Genomic DNA, 24,337 nt, shown 5'->3' on the forward strand with positions numbered 1-24,337 from the left:
TTCTCTTGTATTTTGCCGTAAAGTACTAACTATAGTTAAATTGTAAGGAGGTTTTAAGAGCTCTGATGCTATCGGTACTGAAGTAAATTAATTATCCATGGTTATGTTGCGCTTACGTTTCGCCGATGATATACTTATAACAGCTGAAGATCTAGGTATGGCAAGAGAGATGGTACAGGAACTCGTTGTGGCTACAGAAAGTGTAGGTTTAAATATAAATATCTCGAAAACAAAAATCATGACCAATTTGGTACCCAACCAGAACATCAGTATTGGTGGAAAAGAAATAGAACTCGTAGATAGATATAAATACCTGGGACATGAAATTATGATTGGCAGGGATAACCAGACTCATGAACTGAAGAGAAGAATCGGCCTTGGGTGGGCAGCATTTGGAAAACTGAGAGAAACTTTTAAAAGTGAGCTGCCCACATGCCTAAAGAGAAAGGTATTTGATCAGTGCGTCCTCCCAGTCTTGACGTACGGAGCAGAAACACTTAACTTAACAAAAGCAGCAGCTACCAAATTGAGAGTCACGCAGAGAAGAGCGGAGCGGTCCATGTTAGGAATAACTCTGCGAGACAGAATAACCAACGAAGACATCAGGAGAAGAACCGGAGTGACTGACATCATCGAGAAGATAGCCAGACTAAAATGGAGATGGGCAGGACACATAGCCAGAATGACAGATGGGCGATGGACAAAGAGGTTATTGGAATGGAGGCCAAGGGAAGACAAGAGAAGCGTCGGTCGACCACCTACAAGATGGACTAACGATTTAAGAAGACTCAATAAAAACTGGATGAGAGCGGCGCAAGATAGACGGGGTTGGAAACATGAGGAAGAGGCCTATGTTCAGCAGTGGACTCTTGAGGCTGGATGATGAATGATGATGATGTTGCGCTTACTTCTGTACACACCTTGAGTAAATTTTTTAACATAATATTTTCCTAGACGCTGCGCTGTCCATTGGTTTTAATTCCCTTTCGTAAATACAATTCTGCATTGAATATATGTGATCACAACATTAATATTTTCAGTCCACATTTGGCTGGCTTGTTTGGGATATACATCCGGAAAAAACAGTTTCCCTGACAGCCAGTAGCTGCTCATCGATTGTTAGGTATGATCCGGGCTTATAAGCCGTTTGAAAGTACTGTATAAGATCATCCCATATTTCACGAATGGCTACTAATAGGTATGTTTTCTTTCTACCTGTTGTAGACATTTTATCCTCAAAACGTGAACATTCTATAAGAAATTCAAATCTTTTCCGGACCATAATTGCTGTACATATCGTACCAGAAATTTTGTCTTCATAGATTTGTCTTGTAGCTAAATAAGTAGCCCCTCATAGATTTGTCTTTTTGGGCAGCAGCACAAATAAGTAGCCCTAGGAGAGCATGCCAATTGGTCAATATCTACTTTCAAGATTCTTTTTCGACTTTATATTTTTGTGTCTTAACAGAAATTTCAGCATTTGTATCTCCTACAATTTTTCCAGATAATTTAGACTCATAAAACAATCAATAGCATTTAAGGAAGTTTGTGCTTCCTTGGTGTTATCAGTTGGGTCTTAAATAAAATGTAGGAAGTCACATTTTGGAGTTTTAGTAGCGGCCTTTGGTTAAGAGGACGATCTGTGTTAAGTTTTACCTTTTAGACTCGACACAAACCAAGTTTGCTTCTCTTTAGCTGCAATTTCTGGAGATTCTCCTTCGTTTGGTAGAGTTTACTAAGCAGGACCTTTCTTTTTCTTGTCCATTTTAGAGCCATTACTTCCTTTTCTTGAAAATACTGAAGTAAACTGTTTTTCCAAACTCACTACTCTCTTTTAGAATTTCTTTTTCTTTTCTTACTACTTAATGGCAAGTCATCATCGGAATCTTAGTCATTTTCGTTTGATGGTTCGACCTCTGATTTAGATAGACTGAATGTTTCTATAACGACATCTTACGTTTCAGATCCACTTTCTCATTTATCAGAATTTTTATCCAATTCATCTGGCCACAAATCTTCCAGGTACAATTACAACTCCCAACTTCCAACTCCCGCTGCGTGAGAATTCTGAGCGAGTCTCTATTTTTCTGATAATATCGTTTTTTCTGTAATTATAAGGTTATAACTTACCTCGTAATATTTAGGAAGCTGTGAGGCAGCCTAAGAGACTTGTTCACCCCTTGGAATTACGTTTGGGTGTAACAATTCATTGGACTGAGGTGTATTAATTCGTGTGTAAACAGGAATAACTCTACAGCGCTCCAACGTTCCAGATTATCCCGTTCCCCCTATAGCACTCTGATGCGCGATAGGGGCACAACTATCAGCCAAATTCTTCATGTGGGAGTCCTAGGTAATAGAACTTTAACATGTTCCCCAGCCGATTCAAATTCAGCCTAGCGCTAAGTGCTTTATTCGTGTTATCCTTTAGTGACTTGTCCGCGAAACTGAAATTGCTTGCTTGGGTCTCAAGCCTCGGCTCTGGGCTGATCAAGGGGTTGGCTCTACGTGCCCGGGTTTTTAAGGTTTTGTTAATTTTTTTGGTGGCTTGAGCCGGTTTTTTGTTGGTATGTTTTTGATTTTTTGGTGACCGAAGCCGTTTTTTATGTTTTTTATAAATTTTTTTGGTAGGATGTCCTGAAAATAAAATCCCAATTAATGGGCCTACACAATTTTATTGCATTTGTCTATGTTAATAGAGCTCTTTTAATTATTTCGTTTACTTTCTCTTTGGGGTTTGTTCTTATCTTCTTTAGGATTAGCACTTCACTTAACATATAGGTCAAACTGGACTTGTAAAACGTCCGAATAGATGAAAGGACGAGAAAAACTGATGTACCTCTTCCACAATATCCTGAAGCAATTGCATTGGCGTCGTAAAAATTAAGATGGTTAGTATTCTATGGTTAAACTTCCTATTTTTTGTATATGTTGGTGGATTCTCAGAAATGTCTTGAGTATGTCGCTCAAACTGTTTTAAGAATTAAGACAAAGGTGGAAATTGGCCATTGGTTCGGGATCATCCAGTCTTGAATATGTCGTTAAAAACTCCATTGTTAAATCAGTGAATGTTCTTTCTAATGATTCCACTCTTTGTTTTTAGTTTAGTTCCATTCTCTTAAAAGATATGTAATTCAGAACTGGGTCAAAAATTCTAACAAAAGTTTTTGTTTTGCTAAATGCTGAATGTACAACAACCTTAGCAAAACACAAACATTTTTAATCATATACTACGTATGCCACAAATTGTTGACATTTAACAATAAATATTTAACCATATTGCAATATAAAACAAAAAGATAGACATATATATCGTGGTATTGTACTAGATTACATTATTTCCCTATTTTATATTGGCTTTTTCAATTCACTGAGACACTCCTTTTACTGATATGTGTGTTAAAATGAAGGTTGCTAATTTATTTTAGCATTGAATATAATTCATTTAGAAATTTTTAACGGTATTGTACTACCGAAGTGATTTTGTCAATAATACAGTTCACATGAATGAGTAGCTTTTTATACCATATTATATATATATATATATATATATATATATATATATATATATATATATATATATACACTCGCGATCATAAAATCCGGGTCACTTTGAAAATCGCCGTTATTTAATTTTTAACGAGATAATAATAACACAAATACAAACTAATACATGTTTCTGAGAATTGTTGTCAGCTTAGCGGTTTCCTTTGTAACAAAGAATTCCAATAGTGCCGATTTCGCGGAAAAGTGCACACTTCTCAAAATGAACGCTACCTGTAACTGCCGCTTGTTTTAAATGTCTCATTTGTGCTTCGACTTTCTGTTCAAACGCAACAAACAAACGTTTATTATTGCTGCCATTAGTGTTTATTCGTGCCATTATTAGTGTTTATTATTGTTTATTTTTTGCCAAAAATGCCTTGACTGTTGTTGAAACGGCACGCATTGTTGCGCTTATGGAAGACGGTTAGACTCAACGACAAGTCGCAAGAACTGTTGGCGTAAGCCTTTCTACGGTTCAACGAGTGCTTCAACGCTTTCAAGAGACGAGTTTGCTAACCAGACGATCTGGCTCTGGACGAAGAAGAACGACCACGGCACAAGATGACCGTTTTCTTGTATTTCAGGCTTTACGAAACCGGACCTCAACTGCGGTTATGCATTGAAATTGCCTACAGGAAGTACGAAATTGCAATGTTAGCGTTGTAACAGTCAGGAGAAGACTTCGTTCTTCTGGACTATCTTCTCGGGTAATGGCTACAGGACCGCCACTTGGCCGGGCGCATCGAGTTGCATGACTAGCTTTTGCCGGGCGCATCGACAATGCGCGCATTGGGGAATTGATGATTGGAGCAAAGTGTTATTCTCAGATGAATCCCGTTTCTGTCTAACTGGATCCAATGGACGTGTAAGAGTTTGGAGGAGAACCGGTGAACGATTTTCACAAGCTTGCATTGCTCCAAGAATGCCATTTGGTGAAGGCTCGGTCATGGCTTTGCGGAGGTGTGTCTTCCGACTTCTGCACAGAATTACCCTTCATCGAAAATGGGTCCTTAACTGCCCGAAGGAACATTACGGAGATTCTGGAAGAACATGTTATGCCTACCACGGCAGGGCTTGGAGAAGACGCCGTTTTATGCAGGACAACGCGCGACCGCACGTTGCCAGGATCAGTATGCAATACTTGGACGAGGTTAGAATTACGAGGTTACCCTGGCCAGCTAGGTCTCCGGACCTGAATCCCATCAAGCATCTCTGGGACGATTTGAAAAAACGTATTCAAACCCATACACCTCCTCCTAACAACGAACAGGAGCTTAAGGATCTGTTAGTGAGAGAGTGGAATAACATACCTTAACATGTAATCCGGAGAAAAATTGAGAATATGCCCCGTCGTCTGCAAGAGGTTATTAGAGCAAGGGGAGGCAATACATGATATTAGTCATTGAAATACCACTGATGTTTTACCACGTTCTGTATTTTTCATTTTTTCTTTCGTATGACTGTTTCAACAATTTGGTTTGTTTTCTGCTTTTTCAATAAAAACAATAAAAAAACCGTTTTTTTTTTTCTTTCAAAACAAACATTGATGACAAATAAACAATACATTAGTTTAAAAAAAAGGTTATTACTGGACCAGATGCAAAAATATTCAAGAAACTTGAAATTTTCATGGTGACCCGGATTTTATGATCGCGAGTGTATATATATATATATATATATATATATATATATATATATATATATATATATATATATATATATATATATATATTATAGTTTTGAGTTTCTTGAACCGTACTATATTTAATATAAAGTTTTTCCTTGGATTTAGGTTCAATAAATTATATTACATGTGGAACTAGATTTTATTATCCATAGAAATCTACGTTAAACTCTTTCGATACCAATCTAAAACAAAACCAAACTATATACCTATTCTCCGTTCATAAATTGTTGAGAGCACGAAATGTGCCTCAAACTCATAAAACGGTCGTAAACCATAGGCGTTCCTGAGGTGTTTATTCATTAAATAATAATATAATGTTTTAATACTGTTATATATAATATTGATAATATTTTAATACTAATATATTTAGCAAAAAAACAATTAAAACTTTCACCGCTAATGTTATGTAATTATATTATATTAATAAAAATAAGAATTTAACCATTAACAATTTTGTAAATAAGAATACCTTATCTCTTTGGATATTTCAATACTAATCTTCGCGTTTAATCACTTTACTAGAAAACCTGGAATTCATATCCGAAGGTACTATTCGTTGCAAGATAATTAGGATGGAATTCCCCAGATTTTTAATAATATAATGGGTATGCTTTGGCCACGTGCCTCGTTTGTTCAGTTTATATTCGAAACTTAACTTAAAAGGGTGAAGTTATTACGAACGAAAACAATTTTTTTGTTTAGTACGTTTTTGATCGCATGTAATTTACGGCTCGTCGGTGTGTCCGCGTCTACGGCAGTAATTAGCGTCTCGAATATTTCTTTTGCGAATTACATGCAGTGCGTGAGTGATTTTTTATTCCATATACCTACGAACATATACGTACCTTTCGCTCGTGCTCGTTTTGTTGGATTGTTTGTGATGGCTTCATCATCAACATCATCAAGTTTTACACCGGTACTGTTGCGTACAGTCAGTAAGTCTGTCTATTCACCAAGAGAGAAAACAATTGTCCTGAATGTTCACGATGCTCTGGTTTCTCAGAATCCCACAAACCATGTTCGCAACATCGTCGAAAGTTGTGCCAACATGACTGGCGTAGGAGAGTCAACTATATATATAGGTTCCTATCAGAAAGAAAAAAACACGGTATAGCTAACCCAAACACAAACGAACACTTAAAGAGAGGGAAAAAGCCTATTGAAATTGATGAATTTGCCAAAATGGTATTCGAAGGAAAATTCATGGATTTTTTTTTCAAAAAAGAAATACCAAACCTAAACAAAATTTTACAAGAAGTTAGAGACGACCCGGATTTGCCTCATATCGGACGAACTAAATTGTGGCAAGTTTTAAAAGAATTAAATTTCCGGTGGGAGAAATCAGACCAAAAATCACTTTTGATTGACCGGGAGGAGATAATATGTTGGAGAAGAAATTATCTAAGATCCATACGAAAATTCCGGGCTGAAGGAAGGCCCATCTTCTACCAGGATGAAACGTGGGTAAACTCAGGTCATACTCTAAAAAAAATTTGGTCAGATAAAAATATATTAAGCTCCAGGCAAGCCTTTATGGAAGGTTGGTCTACTGGTATCTCCCCACCTTCTGGTAAAGGCAGTAGATTAATAATTTCTCACATTGGCAGTGAAAAAGGATTTGTTAAGCATGGTTTGTTGGAATTTCAGTCCAAAAGCACAAAAGACTATCACGAGGAGATGACAGCTGATGTTTTCGAAGAGTATTTTGAGCAGATGATTGAACACATACCACCAAATTCAATTATAGTATTAGATAATGCACCTTATCATTCACGACTAGTAGAAAGACTTCCAACAACTGCGTGGAAGAAACAGGATATTCTTGACTGGCTGCGGAATAAGTATCTGCCTTACGAAGATGGAATGGTAAAAGCAGAACTTCTAAAAATTGCCCGGCAACACAAATCTAAGTTCAAGGAATACGTAGTTGACAAAATGGTGGAAAGGCCAAAAATGGCCAAAAATCCTAATGTTACAAAAGATCATCAGTCGGATTTTGTTTGTAAAATGAATTGTAAAGACTGAAACTCAACATATATTGGGCAAACACACCAATATCTGCAAAGAGGGGTTGTTGCACATAAACATAGTGTACAATCTAACAAATTAAATACTACAGCGTTAGCTAAGCATTCTCTAGCCATAAAAAGCCATTCTTGAGATTGTTGCACTTCTTTGGAACCCTTTTTCTGTCAATGATAACTGTCATCTACATCTGCTTTCTGTCATTTGCAAACACGCAGTCTGATATCACTGTTTTTTGTAGGTTTTGGCACTCTATATATAATGGCTTATTTTTTTTGTAATGTTATTCATAAACGTAAAAATAAAGGACTTAAAGTTTCCTTTTCTTATATATTCTGTCGTTCTAACTCTTATGATATCATATTTTTACTTATGCGATTTTTTTGTTTTTGTATAATGATTGAATAACTCTTTTTTTTTATTCAAAATCGCACAACTGCTGTGGCAGCTTTGTAGTAGAGTGCACAATAGAGAAAATAATAAGAGCTTTAAATATCGCGCAATAACGGAGCAGTTGTATAGCCTTCTTTCACGATGTGGCTGCACGGGAAATTTTAGAATTTATGCACAGATTTGTAAAAAAAAATATGAATTTTTACACAAAATTTTTGAGTTCTGTAAGGCTTTGGACAATCCCAATATTGAATCTTAATTATCCATGCTCTATCTGTGAACGTTTATGTTTAACCCATATTTATTTTTCCATTGACTTTTTTACAACCCTTTCCACTCTCTAGCCGTCCCTAAATGTCACATTACAACATCAAATTTTTGTAATTGTATCACAAAATGCAACAATAGTTTTTTAAACAATTATTTTTTTAGTTCTAGGTTTTCAAGATGTTGAAGACCTTTGAGGGACTCCAGAAGAACTTCAAGTTAAAACCCCAGCAATATATTATCGACAATTGGGTGTTCAGGCTACATTACAAGGCAACGGTTTATATTTTTATAATATCTTCTATTTTGGTAACTTCCAGGCAGTATATTGGAGAGCATATACGATGTATAGCGGATGGGGGTGTACCGGAACATGTCATGAACACATTTTGTTTCTTTACGACGACCTTTACAGTGGTAAGTATTTTTTAAAGATATTTTAAACTACTACGAATTTGACAGATCACTTTGAAACTTTGATCATATTTTAAGCACTAAAAGACCCAACATTCTGTATAATATGAGGGTTCCAAGTTAATATGTAAAAAAGTTTTTAATATATATATATATAAAAAAATGAAACCTCTAAATTATTTTAAAACTTTCTAAGCAACAAATAAGGTTAAAAACATTTAAAAAACGCCATTCTGAAGGTTTTTATATGACTTACAAGTTTATTACTCTTAAATTTGTTTCAAATGCTTCACTTTTTGCTGATAGACGAAAAAAGTGAAAATTTACCTTTTTTGACCCTAATTTATTAATAAGGATAAGAAAAATCGACTGCAGGAAACATATAGATTTTTGTTACAGAGGTCCATACTACCTAAAACAACTCGTTTACCCAAACGGTTTAGTGTCACGAAAAAATCCTTATTTCCCGGGTCTAATAGTCTTATTTGTGCATTTGAAAAAAAAAATTGTACAAAAACGCCCAACATTTAAGAAAAAATACTACTTTTTTCTCAAAAGAGTAACATTTTTACAACTGGATCACAACGATGACAAAAATTGTATGAAATACATTTCGAATTATTCTTTTGAACCACAAAATTCCACAATATTCTTAGCCCAGTCTGGTTAAAAAAAAAGGTGGAAAAATGTTTCGCAGATATCTGAAGCTTTTAAGACATAGGTGGGGGATACTAGATGATGAATAGATGAAAAGATACTCCTAGTTTTACCTTGCGTTTTTTTTTAAGCAATAATTTATGGTCACAATTTGATTTTTTGTCTATAAATTTTTTCCCTTACCTATATTTTAAATAAACAATATTTATGTCATTTTTTTATATCAAGAATATCTTTATTTTCCCGTTTTTTTAATTAAAATTAATAAATAATTTACAGAGATATTTGCGAAAAAGCAGTTTTTTGCTCTAATTTATAAATTTTATTAATTTTTTTATTAACACAATAAAATGGTATTAATACATTTAAACATCAAGGAATTACCATCTTTTATATTTGTGCGAAATTTCCCCCCGATCAGTTAAATATTTTATAAGTTATTTAATTTGTTTATCTCTGAGGCTAATTATTTAAACTATTGAGCTTGCCCTATGCATAATGCTAGACACATTCAGCAAATTTCATAGAATTCTTAAAGACTTAAGACTATCTCAGAAGTTAAATGCATATTGAGTTTTCATCGAAATTATTTACAAAATAAACGTTTGAAAAAGGGGTATGTTTTTTACTTATAAACAATTGTAATAACTTCTATATTTTTCAAGCTACAGACTTGTACGTACAACCATTTCATTTGAATGAAAATCTAAACTTTATATTGAAACTTATAGCTATAAAATTTATCTAATTTTTCGAAACGACGGTACTTTCGAAAGATCGACATAGGAAAGTGGAGAGGATATCTGTTTCAGCTCCGTTTTTTTTTCGGCATCGGAATTTCAAAATACACCACGTAGGAAAAATTTACATTATCTTGGCTTCCTTTGCAGCTGCAAGCCTCTTTTTTTATTCTGGGGTTGCTTGTCGAAATATGAATAACTACATAGTTTTCACTGGCCGGAAAATATGGGAAAACTCGGAAAAATTGAGTCCATTTGAAATTCACCGTAAATACTTACTTTTTTTTAATTTGCTGGAATAGTCTGTCGCAGTAATAATAATGATGACATAATTTTCACCCACCAAAAATCTCGGAAAATCCCGGAAAATCAACATAGGTTTTTTCATTTTATATCAATGATGTAATAATACTTATATATTTTATAAATTAAATTTCAGGTAATTTTTTACACAGTATATTATTATATTCCTTATATTAATTATAATTGTTTGTATTTTTATAATTAACCATATTGATTTTTATTCTATTTTTTTTTACAAATATGATACAATATTAATCTAATCTGCCTTACCGCTTTGATAAAATAAGTCGATTTTTTCATCACTTGCCTTATTAAATTTTGCAATGTTTATTGAACTTTACTTTTTTTATTTTCTTTACATACATTGGTTTAAAAGTTAAAATTTGGTTCATTTATTCGACTTCACTGTCAGGTCTAAACCTTTTTGTTGCAGGTTGTTTGTCTTCACTTATTAAGTCAGTCTTTCCATACATTAACATATTAATGGGCGATCTTAATGCCAAGGTAGGTCAAAGTAAGGTAGGAGAACAAGTAGGAAAATATGGGCTTGGAAACAGAAATGCCAGAGGAGATCGATTGATTTAATTTTGCCAAAGTGAAGACTTCGTAATAACAAATACCTTTTTCAAATTACCTCCTCGACGGTTATATACATGGACATCTCCACAACATACCAAAGAAAAAATAGTGAGAAATCAAATAGACTACATTATGATAGCAAGGAGGTATCATAATGCTGTTAAATGTACTAAGACGTACCCAGGAGCTGATATAGGCTCTGATCATAACCCGGTAGTTACTGTGATAGAGGCGAGACCAAAAAAGATTAGAAGACCACACAGAAAGGCACTAGATTTAAATAAACTTAGAAACAAAAATATACGACAAGAAACAGGAGAAGAAATAAATGAAAACCTCCGTTCAGTGCAGCAACAAATTAACGATACAAACAACGTTAACCAAAAATTAAAGTACATAAATACAGCTATACAAACAGCAGGAAAGAAACATCTTACAAAAACAACAACAAAGAATAAGGGGTGGATGACACAAGATATACTAGACTTGATGGAACAAAGAAGAAAGATGAAGAATTACCCAGACAAATACAAAGAAATAAATAAACACATAAAAAAGAGAATAAAAGAAGCCAAAGAGGAGTGGATTAAAGAACAATGTGAAGAAATGGAAACCTATGAGAAAAAGTACGATGCGTTCAATATGCACAAAAAAGTAAAAGAGATAACAGAAAACAGGAAGCATAAAGAAATGCCAAATAGGTAAACTTAAAGACAAAGATGGAAATCTTATTGTAGATCTAGAGAATAAAATAAAAAGATGGACAGAATACCTGAATGAATTATTTGAAGACGATAGAAACAACTTAACTCAGATAATCAATGCAACTGGGCCAGACATATTGAAAGAAGAAGTAGAATACGCAATAAGAAACGCTAAAAATGGAAAAGCAAATGGACCTGATAAAATTCCTACAGAACCGTTGAAGCTTTTGAATGATAAATCCGTAACCATAATATTAAATTTTGCAGCGAGGAGCTAAAACAGTTTCCCCTCCACTTTCCTATGTCGATCTTTCGAAAGTAACTTCGTTTCGAAAGGTTTTAAGTTTCGAAAAATTGGATGAATTTTATAGCTATAAAATTCAATATAAAGTTTAGATTTTCATTCAAAATTTGTGAAAATTTTACTTCTTAATGTTTATAAACAATGGAGATATAATTAACAAAAAAATTGTCGCTAACTCCGTTCCTATTGTTCATAGAAGGTTTATTTTTTTTTGTTAAATGTGAGTTTTTTTACCAGCTATCTAATGGTTGTACGTACAAGTCTGTAGCTTGAAAAATATAGAAGTTATTACAATTGTTTATAAGTAAAAAACATACCCCTTTTTTAAACGTTTATTTTGTAAATAATTTCGATGAAAACTCAATATTCATTTAATTTCTGAGATAGTCTAAGTCTTAAAGAATCCTATGAAATTTGCTGAATGTGTCTAGCATCATGCATAGGGCAAGCTCAATAGTTTAAATAATTAGTCCCATGGATAAACAAATTAAATAACTTTTAAACTATTTGACTGATCGGGGGGAAATTTCGCACAAATTTAAAGGACGGTAATTCCTGAATGTTGAAATGTATTAATAACATTTTATTTTGTTAATAAAAAAATTAATTAAATTTATAAATTAGTGCAAAAAAACTGCTTTTTTGCAAATATCTCCGTAAATTATTTATCAATTTTAATTGAAAAAACGGGAAAATAAAGATATTCTTGATATAAAAAAAATGGTATAAATATTGTTTATTTAAATTATAAGGGAAAAAACTTATAGATAAAAAATCAAATTCTGACCATAAAATTATTGTTTAAAAAAAACGCAAGGTAAAAATAGGAGTATCTTTTTATCTATTCGTCATCTAGTAACCCCCACCTATGTCTTAAAAGCTTCAAATATCTGCGAAACATTTTGCCGTGAAATCGATGATTTTTGTATAACCAGACTGGGCTATCTTTCTTTAAATCACTTTAAACCAGTTTATTTAACCAGTACTACAAATATCTATCATATATCCACCCAAATAATTCAGTTAGCTGACTTAAAGGTGGTACTTCTTTTCGACTAATTATATTGACCAGGACTGCCTACAATATCATTCGATTCGTCACTTACAACTAGAAAGGCAGAATACTATGATTCAGCACCAATTAGTGATGATAAAAATGATTTGAAGGTTGAACATGGTAATATTACCAGTTTTTTGTGGTGGTTTTATTAAAATTTAAAATGAATGAAGACCCAATGTTCTGTATTGTATCGTTTAAGTCAAAAATAGATCTAATAAATCGATTGTACTGCATTAACCCTTTGTGTGATAGCGAATAAATGTTTGTAAAGATAGGCACATGCTTTTGATGGTCAACTAAGGTTTAATATTACTTTTATTTTCAATTAGCTGTTTTAAAGAATATGTTATTTATATACCACTTATTATTAAGAAGACGGTTGAGTACTTCTGAGTACTAAAAATAGGATTATAACACTGTATTGTTATATGCTATTGGTTTTTTTATCTCAAAAAGTCCAGAGGCTTTGCTAATAAAATATAAAGATAAAAAAAAACTACCACCAAAATGGAGGTTCTTGTGGCTACAAATAGAAAACCGAGACTAAAGAACAAAATCTCTACCAGGTTTTACCTATTAATATATTTTTAGTTTGGCAAAAAACAAGTCCTGCAACGGTACTTATTCCCAACAATTAAAACAACTAAAAATGAACGCTACAACTTAGTGTTGTACACAATTAATGAAAGTAAATACCACTAAATAGCTTAATCAAAATAATACGCTCCAAACATTGTTAAAGAAACAGCAATTACTCTGTTGGTTATATTGTCGAACCACTTTCCAAAGAAACTCCCCACACAAACTTAAAGAACTAATCCTAAACGAAGACCTATTTACCGCCTGTCTTTAAAAATTCTTTCTCCAGTCCAATCCAGGTTATCATTCCTTGAAGCAGCCGCAAAAAGCCTAACACAACTTGGGTAAGTATTTTTTTTAAGTTCTAGGAAGATAGAAGCTGTACATAGTTGCATTGATAGAAACGCTTATCTGTGATCTTCTCTCGTTCTGTCACCAAGCTGTAGCAAGTTCTTCTTCTCTTTTTCTTCTTTTATGTAGACATGACTCTGGGTGTTTTTCAATGTGGCTACAGTAGGTTGTCGTTCCATTGTTTTCGTTGTCTTCCTACTGATCGTCTTCCTATTGAGGAACCGTCTCTGGGCGTCGTTACTACTCTATTTGTTGTCATTCGGCTTATAAGATCGTTCCATTCTACTCTTCTATTTCTTACCCAGTTCTTGATGTTCTCCACCTTGCATCTACGTCGTATATCTGTACTTATAGCTCTGTTCCATAGTGTCTTACCATTAATTTTTCTAAGTGTTTTCGTCTCTGTTGTTTCTAACATCATTTTTGTCCTCTCTGTGCCAGGTCGTGTTTCTGCCGCGTATCTCATTATTGGTCTGATGAATGTTTTGAAAATTCTGCCTTTCATTTCTTTCCCGAATTTTACTGAGCAGATTTACGCTATTTTTCTGAGTAGATGACCGAAATAGTTCGTTAATAAAGATTGTAATCTTAACTTTGCTACCAACAGCTAGCTATCTCTTTCTCTCTGTGTATTGGCACTCCCACGAACAACCGACCACTACCATCGATGCACACCGGCGATAGAATACCGTCAAAAAGTATAAAATGCCGTAAGGAACGAAGCGAACTAAGTTCGATCTGGAGTATTGATCCGACAAGAACTTCCACCCTGGTATCTGAGTACTAATCAGAGTCCACCGTACTTTCCTTCCCCTGCGAGCGTGTATTAATCGATTATTTCCATAAGGTACCTCAGCTTGACCGATATTGATCGGATGCTCACCGATCTTTGGGTATTGACCAAAGATCTTTCTTCATCCTACCCATCCGAACACCGTTAACGTTTATTTTTCGTTCACAGGTATCGAGAACTGCAGTGTGATTGTTTAGCTTAAAAGGAATTAATTTTTGATTTTACGTATTGTATAGAAATAAATTTTATATTTGTGATTTATTTGACTATAGTTTTATTTAAGTGAAACCTGGTTTTTACTGAGTCTGGTGTTGAATGCAGCTATCCGTCACAATATGATACTTTTTTTATTTTTATATAAAACATGAAAAAATGTATTTTTAGCATTTATATAAAATGATTTATTTACAGCCTTACGTTAACGCCACCAAAGAAAATCTGGAAAAGTTGCTGGAGGTTTGATTATTTTTCTTATAGAACAGCATGTGTATTTGCACGTTTTGTAGGAAAATCGTTGTCATTCTTGAATATATACAAAAGTTTTTCTATTCAACAAATTAACAAAACACTTTATTCTTAATCTAAAGTAGCTAGGATTAGTTAGTGTAGAACTCAATTTTACTGTTAGACTACTTTACTATGTTTGCAATTTTCCGCTTTTTGCTCTGCACCTTTTTTCATACAAATATTTCTTCTACGTTATTAACGAGCGATACTACACTTATAGCAGCAAATGAGCAAGAAATGTTTAATCTCCTGTGAAGAGTTGAGTACGAAAGCAATAAAGTTGGTCTGAAAATCAATAAAGCTAAAACAAAAATAATGGTGGTCGACAAATTCCACATTATTTAACTGACTAACATCAGGATGACGATCACCAACTAGATGGATTCTGACCCAATTAAGAATTCAGCTGGAAACTTATTCTGCGTAGCTCTCAAAGCAGCTGATGATAGATACCAATGGAGAAAAATTGTTAGGAATATTGAAAGAAATCACGATCTTCAGTAATGGGGAAATGACAAGAGAGAGAGAGAGATGACAAGAAATATAGACCATCTGAGACAGAGCTGTAGTAGATCAAATATGTCGTAATAACCCTGGTCACAAAGGAGGCTAGATTGGATTCTTCCGAAAAAACAAACAACTAGCACCCTGGAAGAAGCACTAGAGTCTTTGTTTTGAATTATTTACCAAAATTTAGGTAGTAAATAACCTTTTTATTGCTATACGATCTCTGCGCATGTCACAATGTTGTCCATTCCGAGAACTGGATCAAGTTACAGCATGTTCTGTGTTCTTTTTAATATTTCTTGTTGAACTATTTTCATATATTTGTTATTTTATTTTTTCAGGCAAAAGAATTGAATGCTCAATTGTTAGACACAGGTAATTTGGCTCATCCTGGTGTTGGTCCATATGGTATCGACTCGAAAGAACCCATAGTACGACACGCGTACTACCAGTGGGTTCCTTTTGTGTTGTTCTTCCAAGGTCTCATGTTTCTGATACCTCATTTACTATGGAAGAAACTCGAAGGCAAGTATTTATATTTTTCGTTTTTTTTTTTATTTTTAAATGTATATTTACAAACTACTAATAAACAGTACATTGAGGAATTAGTAAATGTGATGACAATATTGACTTGATTTGGGTACCGTACAGCAACAGTTCTCCATTTTTACCTATGTAACCAGGCCTTTGGCCAAGTCCTCTTCAGTCTTCGTTCCTCGATTGGTCTTCTTTTTCTTCTTCAGCCTTAAGTAATACAACTTTGGACATAGATCTCCCCCAAATCAATGTATTTCGTGGTTCCATCTTTTATGCTTTAGTCGGGCATTGTGTTCTGCGAAGCTCCATTTTAATTTGGCAGCATATACAGGGTGGCACACCGAAAACGAAACAGATGCATTTACTGGCAGATGATTCCTTTAAAAAAAAAACGCTTGGACCCGTCGATTTTGTTTTCGAGGGGGACACAAAATTGGCATAAAATCACTTTAACATTTGCAGCCTCTTAAGCGGGGGTGGCATCATCCCTAAAATCTTAAATAAAAAGGGGGGTCGAATGATCCATCATTTAAAAGGTCTTTCAACTCCCTTTACAATGATGTAAAATTCATGTACTTCAATTAAGTAGTTTTGGAGATTTATTGATTTAAAGTTTAAATACATCATCGTAAGAGGAGATCAATACATAGCAGCAAAGATGTTAAAAAATAAAAAATGAACTGACCTGTTAGCCGAGTAAATGTTGAAAATGACCACCATTACTTTCCATGCAATAATAAAGATTTTGCTGAAAACGTTGCCGGACATTTTGCAATATTTGAGGAGTAATTTGATGGCACTCATTCATAATTCTTTGTCGTAAATCTTCTAAGGATGTTGGCTGAGTAGCATAGATTTTGCTTTTTAAGTAACCCCACAAAAAGAAATCCAAAGGTGATAAATCTGGCCATCTTGGGGGCCATTCAACGGCACCTCTTCTACCAATCCATTGACCTGGAAAGGTCTGATCTAAGTAATGCCGAACTCTTAATGCGTAATGTGGTGGGGCACCATCCTGTTGGAACATCAACATATTCTCAACGTATCGACCATCATTCTGATTTTCAATTATATCTGTTAGCGCAGGATCTATAGCATTTTGCAGTAATTCCAAATACATTTCACCTGTCAAATTTCCAGGTAAGAAAAAAGGACCAACCAAATGATCGCCAAAAATGCCAGCCCAAACATTTAATTTTTGTGGCTGCTGTGTGTGTACCTCATGGTAAATTCTGGGATTAGAGTCCGACCAATATCGACAATTATGACGATTTACTTCGCCATTTAAAAAAAAGGAATATTCGTCGGAAAAGCAAATGTTAAATAAAAATTGTTCATCGTTTGTAATTCGTTCACTCATAACTTCACAAAATTCTAATCGCTTATCAAAATCGTCTTCATTAAGTTCTTGTACAAGGTGAATTTTATACGGATGAAAATTATGGGCCTTTAGAATCCGTTGGATAGTACGTCGACTAACACCACACGAAGTTTGCAATTTGCGGGTACTTAATGTAGGATCTACAATAACTTGCCCTAAAACCCCCACTTCTGTTGCTTCGTTCCTTATAGGATTTTCAATATTACGTTTTTTATTGGCGACTGATCCAGTTTCCCGAAATTTAGCTACAAGTTCTAGAACATATTTTCGGTGCACATTATTGTTCTCATGTCGCTCATTAAAAATTTGTGCTGTTCTATTAGCGCACTGATTATTTCCGAAAAATATTTCAATAATTTCAACCTATTCTGTCGTGGAATATACCATGGTTAATTTATGTATAAAGCAATAAATGATATTTTAACAACAAAGATTGGTCAAATCAATAGCAAACTAATATACTATTTCCTATTTAAAATAAGTACGGTGGCATTCTCTACTTATCTTTCTTCAAGAAACAACTTTTTTTGTCACAAAGGACACTTCAATTGCTATTTTTATTATTAATAAACCATGGGCGTAGTAAATAAAAGCATTTACTTATCAAGAAAATGCTTTTACTCAAATTTCTTCTGAAAGAAGTACAAACTAATTTGATGTACCTATTAAAGTCTACTTTAAACTTTAAATCAATAAATCTCCAAAACTACTGAATTGAATACATGAATTTTACATCATTATAAAGGGAGTTGAAAGACCTTTCAAATAATGGATCATTCGACCCCCTTTTTATTTAAGATTTTAGGGATGATGCCACCCCCGCTTAAGGGGCTGCAAATGTTAAAGTGATTTATGCCAATTTTGTATCCCCCTCGAAAACAAAATCGACGGGTCCAAGCGTTTTTTTTAAAAAGGAATCATCTGCCAGTAAATGCATCTGTTTCGTTTTCGGTGCGCCACACTGTATGTATATTGTATGTTGCTTATAGAAACCTCATTAAGTACTACTTCAGCTGTTTCATTGTGTACTGCTTGTGTCGCAATGATTTCTGAATACATATTGAACAGTGTGGTAAAAGGATACAGCCTTGTCGTACTCCGCGTTTGATATTGATGTTTTCGGTAAATTGGCAATTTATATTGATTGACGTTTATAAAATCTAGTTTTGCATACTGTAGTCGAGGTTAATAACCATTTTTTGATAAAGGCGATTTTTTATTTAAATAACAAAAGTGATGAAATAAGAAAAGCTTTTAATCTTGTAACACATACTGCTGTTTTATACGTTTTTTTGAAAAGTCACTGAAAAATTGAATATTTTAGTTATATTTCATATATTGATAGTGCTCCATTTGTTACTGTAATTTATATGTATATAAATGTCTTCAGGGAGAAGACTGAGATACCTGGTAGATAGCTTGAAGTATGCGGCGTTTTCTTTGCAAGAAAAAGAGGTTCAAGTTGGCGAGAACAAAATTCCGTCCAAATCAGATAGGTAAGTGATTATATTAATATACAGGGTGAGTCATGAGGAACTTTACATACTTCTACCATATGTAGAGTCCCTCAGGGAGCATATCATGTGGCCACTAAAAAATGTCAACTCCTCTTCTTTATTGATTAACAGGGTGATTTGTGTAATTGACCATTTATTTCATTTTACTGTAGTGTTTATACGGCTCATTTGATTTTTTTAATTTTTGCATGATACAGTACACTACTATCAAGCATTCGACTGGTATTAGCTAAACTAAAAAATTCCAGGACTGGCTTTGGAAAAATTAATTTAGGGATTCGTATTAAATATTACACCCTGTATATATTTTTTTTAAAATGCAATAAGTGATTTTTAAACTACATAAATAGCCAATGAAAACGACATATGCAACAATGTTGTCACACTTTTATTAAATTTTTAGTGAACGATAAAATCTTACCAAAAATAGAACAACCATAATGAAGTATCAAATTATAAGGTAATTAATTTAAACAAATGTTATAAATTTCAAACATTTTAATTGAAATGATAAACTGAGTCACTGCACAACAAAAAACAGTAACTACTAACAATAACGAAGAACAATTTAAAAAAAAAAACTAAAAATATGTACATAGTTATGATAAACCCATAAATTAGAACTGGAAAAGATACAATAATGGTAACAAAATAAAAATAATTCAAAATAGATTTTCGAAATGGAACCCTGCAGCCTGTACACATTTTTGTTGCTGAATTGTTAATTGACGTATTGAATTACGGATACTCTGGGGATCGTTTCTAATAGTATTACAACAATGTATAATTCTATCAATTAATTGTTGTCGGTTATTAATATTCACTGCGTAAACTAGTTGCTTCAATCGTCCCCAAATATGGTAATCAACGGGATTGAAATCAGGGGATCTTGAAGGCCACGAAATAGGACCTGCACGTCCTATCCACCTGTTGCCATAAACATTATTGAGATGTTGTCTCACTGCCAGTAAAAAGTGTGGGGGTGCCCCATCATGCTGAAAATACATCCCTCGGATAGCAACGTTCGCGTTGGCAAGCAAATTCGGCAAAATATTTTGTAGAAAGTTCAAATAGACCTGCCCTGTTATAAATTTCAAACATTTTAATTAAAATGAGTTCCTACAACATAATCTAATACGTAGAAAATTAACATCTTTACTGTCACTGTGTATTATCTCTACGATAGAATCAATTGTTTTTCAATTTTAAATTTTTGCTCATAGATCGTATTGGGGCATTATTTTCGATAAATAATAAATTAAATTGATTAAAAAGTCAAACCTCTTGTATGTGTTAGTTTTTGTTGATTGTAAATGATTAAAATTTTATGTCAAATAATAATACATTGCATCAACTGTACTAAATAAAAATAAATCTAAAAAAGTTTAAAATGAAGGTTGGCGTTGACCGTTTGACGTTTCTTGATATTTTATACCCATTGTCATTATTGTCATTATCAATTGTTATTTATGTGTACAAGAATACATATTTCTTCTGTCATATCTACGTTAAGTACATTGTGTTAGTTTTGGTAGAGCTTTTGTTACTTTCGTTCAAAATGCCACATCAGTTTTCGACCACAGAATATGCAGACATAATATTTGTTTATGGATTCTGTAATGGGAATGGCAGGGCTGCTAGTAGAGAATATCGCAGGAGATTTCCTAATCGTCGAACTCCCAGTCATCCAACATTTGGGTCAGTTTTTAATTATTTGCGAGAAAATGGTACTTTTCCTAGTGGAACAACAGAGCGACATGTAGATGAAGCGCAGGAAGATGACATTATGGACGCCGTTACTATGAACCCTACAATAAGCACTAGACAAGTAAGTCGAGAACTCAATGTTACTCAATCAAAAGTAAGTAGAGTCTTACAAAAAAATAATCTATACCCATATCACATTCAAATGGTTCAGCGACTACATGCTGGAGATGAGATCGATAGGTTGGAATTTTGTAGATGGATTAACAATAATCGACCAACGCTATACAGGACACTATTTACAGATGAAGCCCAATTTACCAGAGACGGGATAAATAATTCACGAAATTCACATGTGTGGGCAGAAGAAAATCCCCATGCTATTCGAGAACGTCGTTCTCAGTTAAGGTTTTCGGTTAACGTGTGGATTGGTGTCATAAATATCCAATTAGTAGGTCCTCACTTTTTTGATGGTCCTTTAACAGGGCAGGTCTATTTGAACTTTCTACAAAATATTTTGCCGAATTTGCTTGCCAACGCGAACGTTGCTATCCGAGGGATGTATTTTCAGCATGATGGGGCACCCCCACACTTTTTACTGGCAGTGAGACAACATCTCAATAATGTTTATGGCAACAGGTGGATAGGACGTGCAGGTCCTATTTCGTGGCCTTCAAGATCCCCTGATTTCAATCCCGTTGATTACCATATTTGGGGACGATTGAAGCAACTAGTTTACGCAGTGAATATTAATAACCGACAACAATTAATTGATAGAATTATACATTGTTGTAATACTATTAGAAACGATCCCCAGAGTATCCGTAATTCAATACGTCAATTAACAATTCAGCAACAAAAATGTGTACAGGCTGCAGGGTTCCATTTCGAAAATCTATTTTGAATTATTTTTATTTTGTTACCATTATTGTATCTTTTCCAGTTCTAATTTATGGGTTTATCATAACTATGTACATATTTTTAGTTTTTTTTTTAAATTGTTCTTCGTTATTGTTAGTAGTTACTGTTTTTTGTTGTGCAGTGACTCAGTTTATCATTTCAATTAAAATGTTTGAAATTTATAACATTTGTTTAAATTAATTACCTTATAATTTGATACTTCATTATGGTTGTTCTATTTTTGGTAAGATTTTATCGTTCACTAAAAATTTAATAAAAGTGTGACAACATTGTCGCATATGTCGTTTTTATTGGCTGTTTATGTAGTTTGAAAATCACTTATTGCATTTTAAAAAAAAATATATACAGAGTGTAACATTTAATACGAATCCCTAAATTAATTTTTCCAAATCCAGTCCTGGAATTTTTTAGTTTAGCTAATACCAGTCGAATGCTTGATAGTAGTGTACTGTATCATGCAAAATTTAAAAAAATCAAATGAGCCGTATAAACACTACAGTAAAATGAAATAAATGGTCAATTACACAAATCACCCTGTTAATTAATAAAGAAGAGGAGTTGACATTTTTTAGTGGCCACATGATATGCTCCCTGAGGGACTCTACATATGGTAGAAGTATGTCAAGTTCCTCATGACTCACCCTGTATATTAATAGTAGGTTTGTATAATGAAATATTTTACTCTGAATAATAATACTGTAATATACCAAAAGATGTATGTTGTACTTTACCGTTTGTTCATAATGATTTCTATACTATTTGAGAAGGTTTTTGATTCCGTAACATTTTAGGAATCACATCGTTTCTGTTGATTGATAAGATTAAAATTTTCTTTAGTTTTATAGTTGATCCAAAGCATATTATTGATAAACTTTTTTATACTCTTTTGAGCTTTTGAGCTTTTTATAATCTTTTGAGCCCTATGCTCTATATAAGAAATACCTTTTCAGCTGTAGAATATTATAAATATTCACCCTGCGAGTAAAAACAATATAGCTAAAATAATTTTCATCAACCCTAACTCGTATTATTAAAGACTTTCTGAAATATAAAAGATACCTAAAGTATCTATATCTAAAATATTTATAGCTTTGATGGAGTTTTATCAATGTTTCTAGACGAAATTCTCAGAATTTATCAATATTTCATATATTATATAGAAGATTTATTGAAAGTTTTGAAAATTTCCTACTACACTCTGGATATTTTGTATACTTATTCTGAGTCTTTTTTATTATATAATTTAATGTATTTTATAATTATTAAAAGAATGTACACCCTAGGTACAATCAACCAATTATTTTGCTTTCCCATTAATTTGTTTCCCGTTTAGATCATTCGTAATCTTTTCTGGTCATCTTATTCTGGACCTGCCTTTTCTCCGTTTTAGATCAAATTTCCTTCTCTTCATATCCAAGTTTCCTCCATTCAAAGCGCTTTAAAGAAACCAAATAATTAGGTAGATATTAGTTGGTATAGTGCTTATCCACTTTTATTTTAAAAGATTATTAAATACTAAAATCTGTGTATAATCCACGAATTCTTGTACTCTAGAGAAAAGAAGATCCAACAAGTGAGACAACTCTTCCAAGACGGCGTTTATGTCAACAAAAACTGGGCACTGAAATTGATGCTTATCGAAGTCGTCAATTTCATCCATATCATCATACAAATTGCCATCACAAACAGATTTTTGGGAGGTAAATTTCTTAGATTGGGATCTACGGTTTGGCGCAACGGTTTGGATTCCAGCGTAGATATTTTGGATGAAGTTTTCCCGAAGGTAAGAGATACTTATTCACTAAATTGTTTTATATTCTCTTTACTAACTACTTACTTTTTTATCTGCTTTAATATTAACTCCATTCACATACATCTCTGGTACTTTTTCCACTGCCCTCTTTTGTCTATTTTTTTGTCACCGTGTCACCTTTGCACCATGTTTCTTTCTTTCTTTCTTTTTAGCTACCTAACATTTAGTGAAAATGGAGACCTTCTGACGCACCTCTGCAGCATAAACAAGATACGTATTAATAATACATTTTTGCCTCACAAAGAACAATACAAATACACTTTTGCGTATTTGTATTGTAAAACAGTAGACAAAGATCTATGATAGACTATATTCTGTCGAATAGAAAGTTACAGAGAGAGAGAGAGAGAGTTAAATGGCTTCGAAAGCCATTTTAGTGTTGCTTCTTAAAGACAGGGAAGATTTATTTTTCAAGTTGAGAACGCCTATGAATAGCTATTCTGATGAGCCTTATTAAGGCGAAATACGTATAAACAGATACATAGACGCTTTGTACGTGAAATCAAATCTTGACTGTCTTTTTCATTTTATTCGGATCTACTCTGTATGGGTACAAGAAACCAATTCGCTAATGATTTCTGCTTAGTTGAGGAGACATGTCGTGGAATGCAAATTTTAGATTTCCCATGTCTCTATTAACATCTTTATCAACGTCTGCTTTGTCTTGTAATTTTTAGAAGGCTCAGATTAAGGTAGAAATCTGAATTGTGTTTCGAAATTATTTTACGGATTTATTATCAGATGTCGCTATTGCGTCCGTTTCGAAGCCATTTTAATGTTGCTTCTTAAAGACAGGAAAGATTTATTTTTCACATTGAGAACGCCTATGAATAGCTGTTCTGATGAGCCTTGACTGTCCTGACTGAGCCTGACTTAAAACAATAGTAGTCAGCAAAGAACGAACCAGATGTAAAATAGAAATTGATAACATCAGTATTGAACAAGTAATGGAAATAAAATATCTGGGAATTACACTGTCTATAGTTTATTTTTATGAACGAGAGAGTAATTAGCATAATTTTAACTGGTAGCTCCGACCACTCCATGG

At 33.5% G+C, this 24,337-nt stretch overlaps 1 protein-coding gene across 3 annotated transcripts in view; it reads left to right on the plus strand.

Moving 5' to 3' along the window:
• Positions 1–24,337, plus strand: part of Inx7 (innexin 7) — a 55,486-nt gene that overhangs the window by 14,592 nt on the left and 16,557 nt on the right. For 2 of the 3 annotated variants that reach the window (XM_072542098.1, XM_072542099.1), the window contains exons 2-6: positions 8,084–8,335; positions 14,814–14,858; positions 15,758–15,945; positions 18,729–18,830; positions 23,031–23,259. In XM_072542098.1, coding sequence (XP_072398199.1) covers positions 8,099–8,335; positions 14,814–14,858; positions 15,758–15,945; positions 18,729–18,830; positions 23,031–23,259 — 801 coding nt within the window. In that variant the 5' untranslated portion in view covers positions 8,084–8,098. The remainder of the gene's footprint in view (positions 1–8,083; positions 8,336–14,813; positions 14,859–15,757; positions 15,946–18,728; positions 18,831–23,030; positions 23,260–24,337) is intronic. The other variant, XM_072542100.1, reaches the window with a different exon arrangement.

The sequence above is a fragment of the Diabrotica undecimpunctata genome, chromosome 8 (assembly GCF_040954645.1).
Source record: "Diabrotica undecimpunctata isolate CICGRU chromosome 8, icDiaUnde3, whole genome shotgun sequence".
NCBI lineage: Eukaryota > Metazoa > Arthropoda > Insecta > Coleoptera > Chrysomelidae > Diabrotica > Diabrotica undecimpunctata.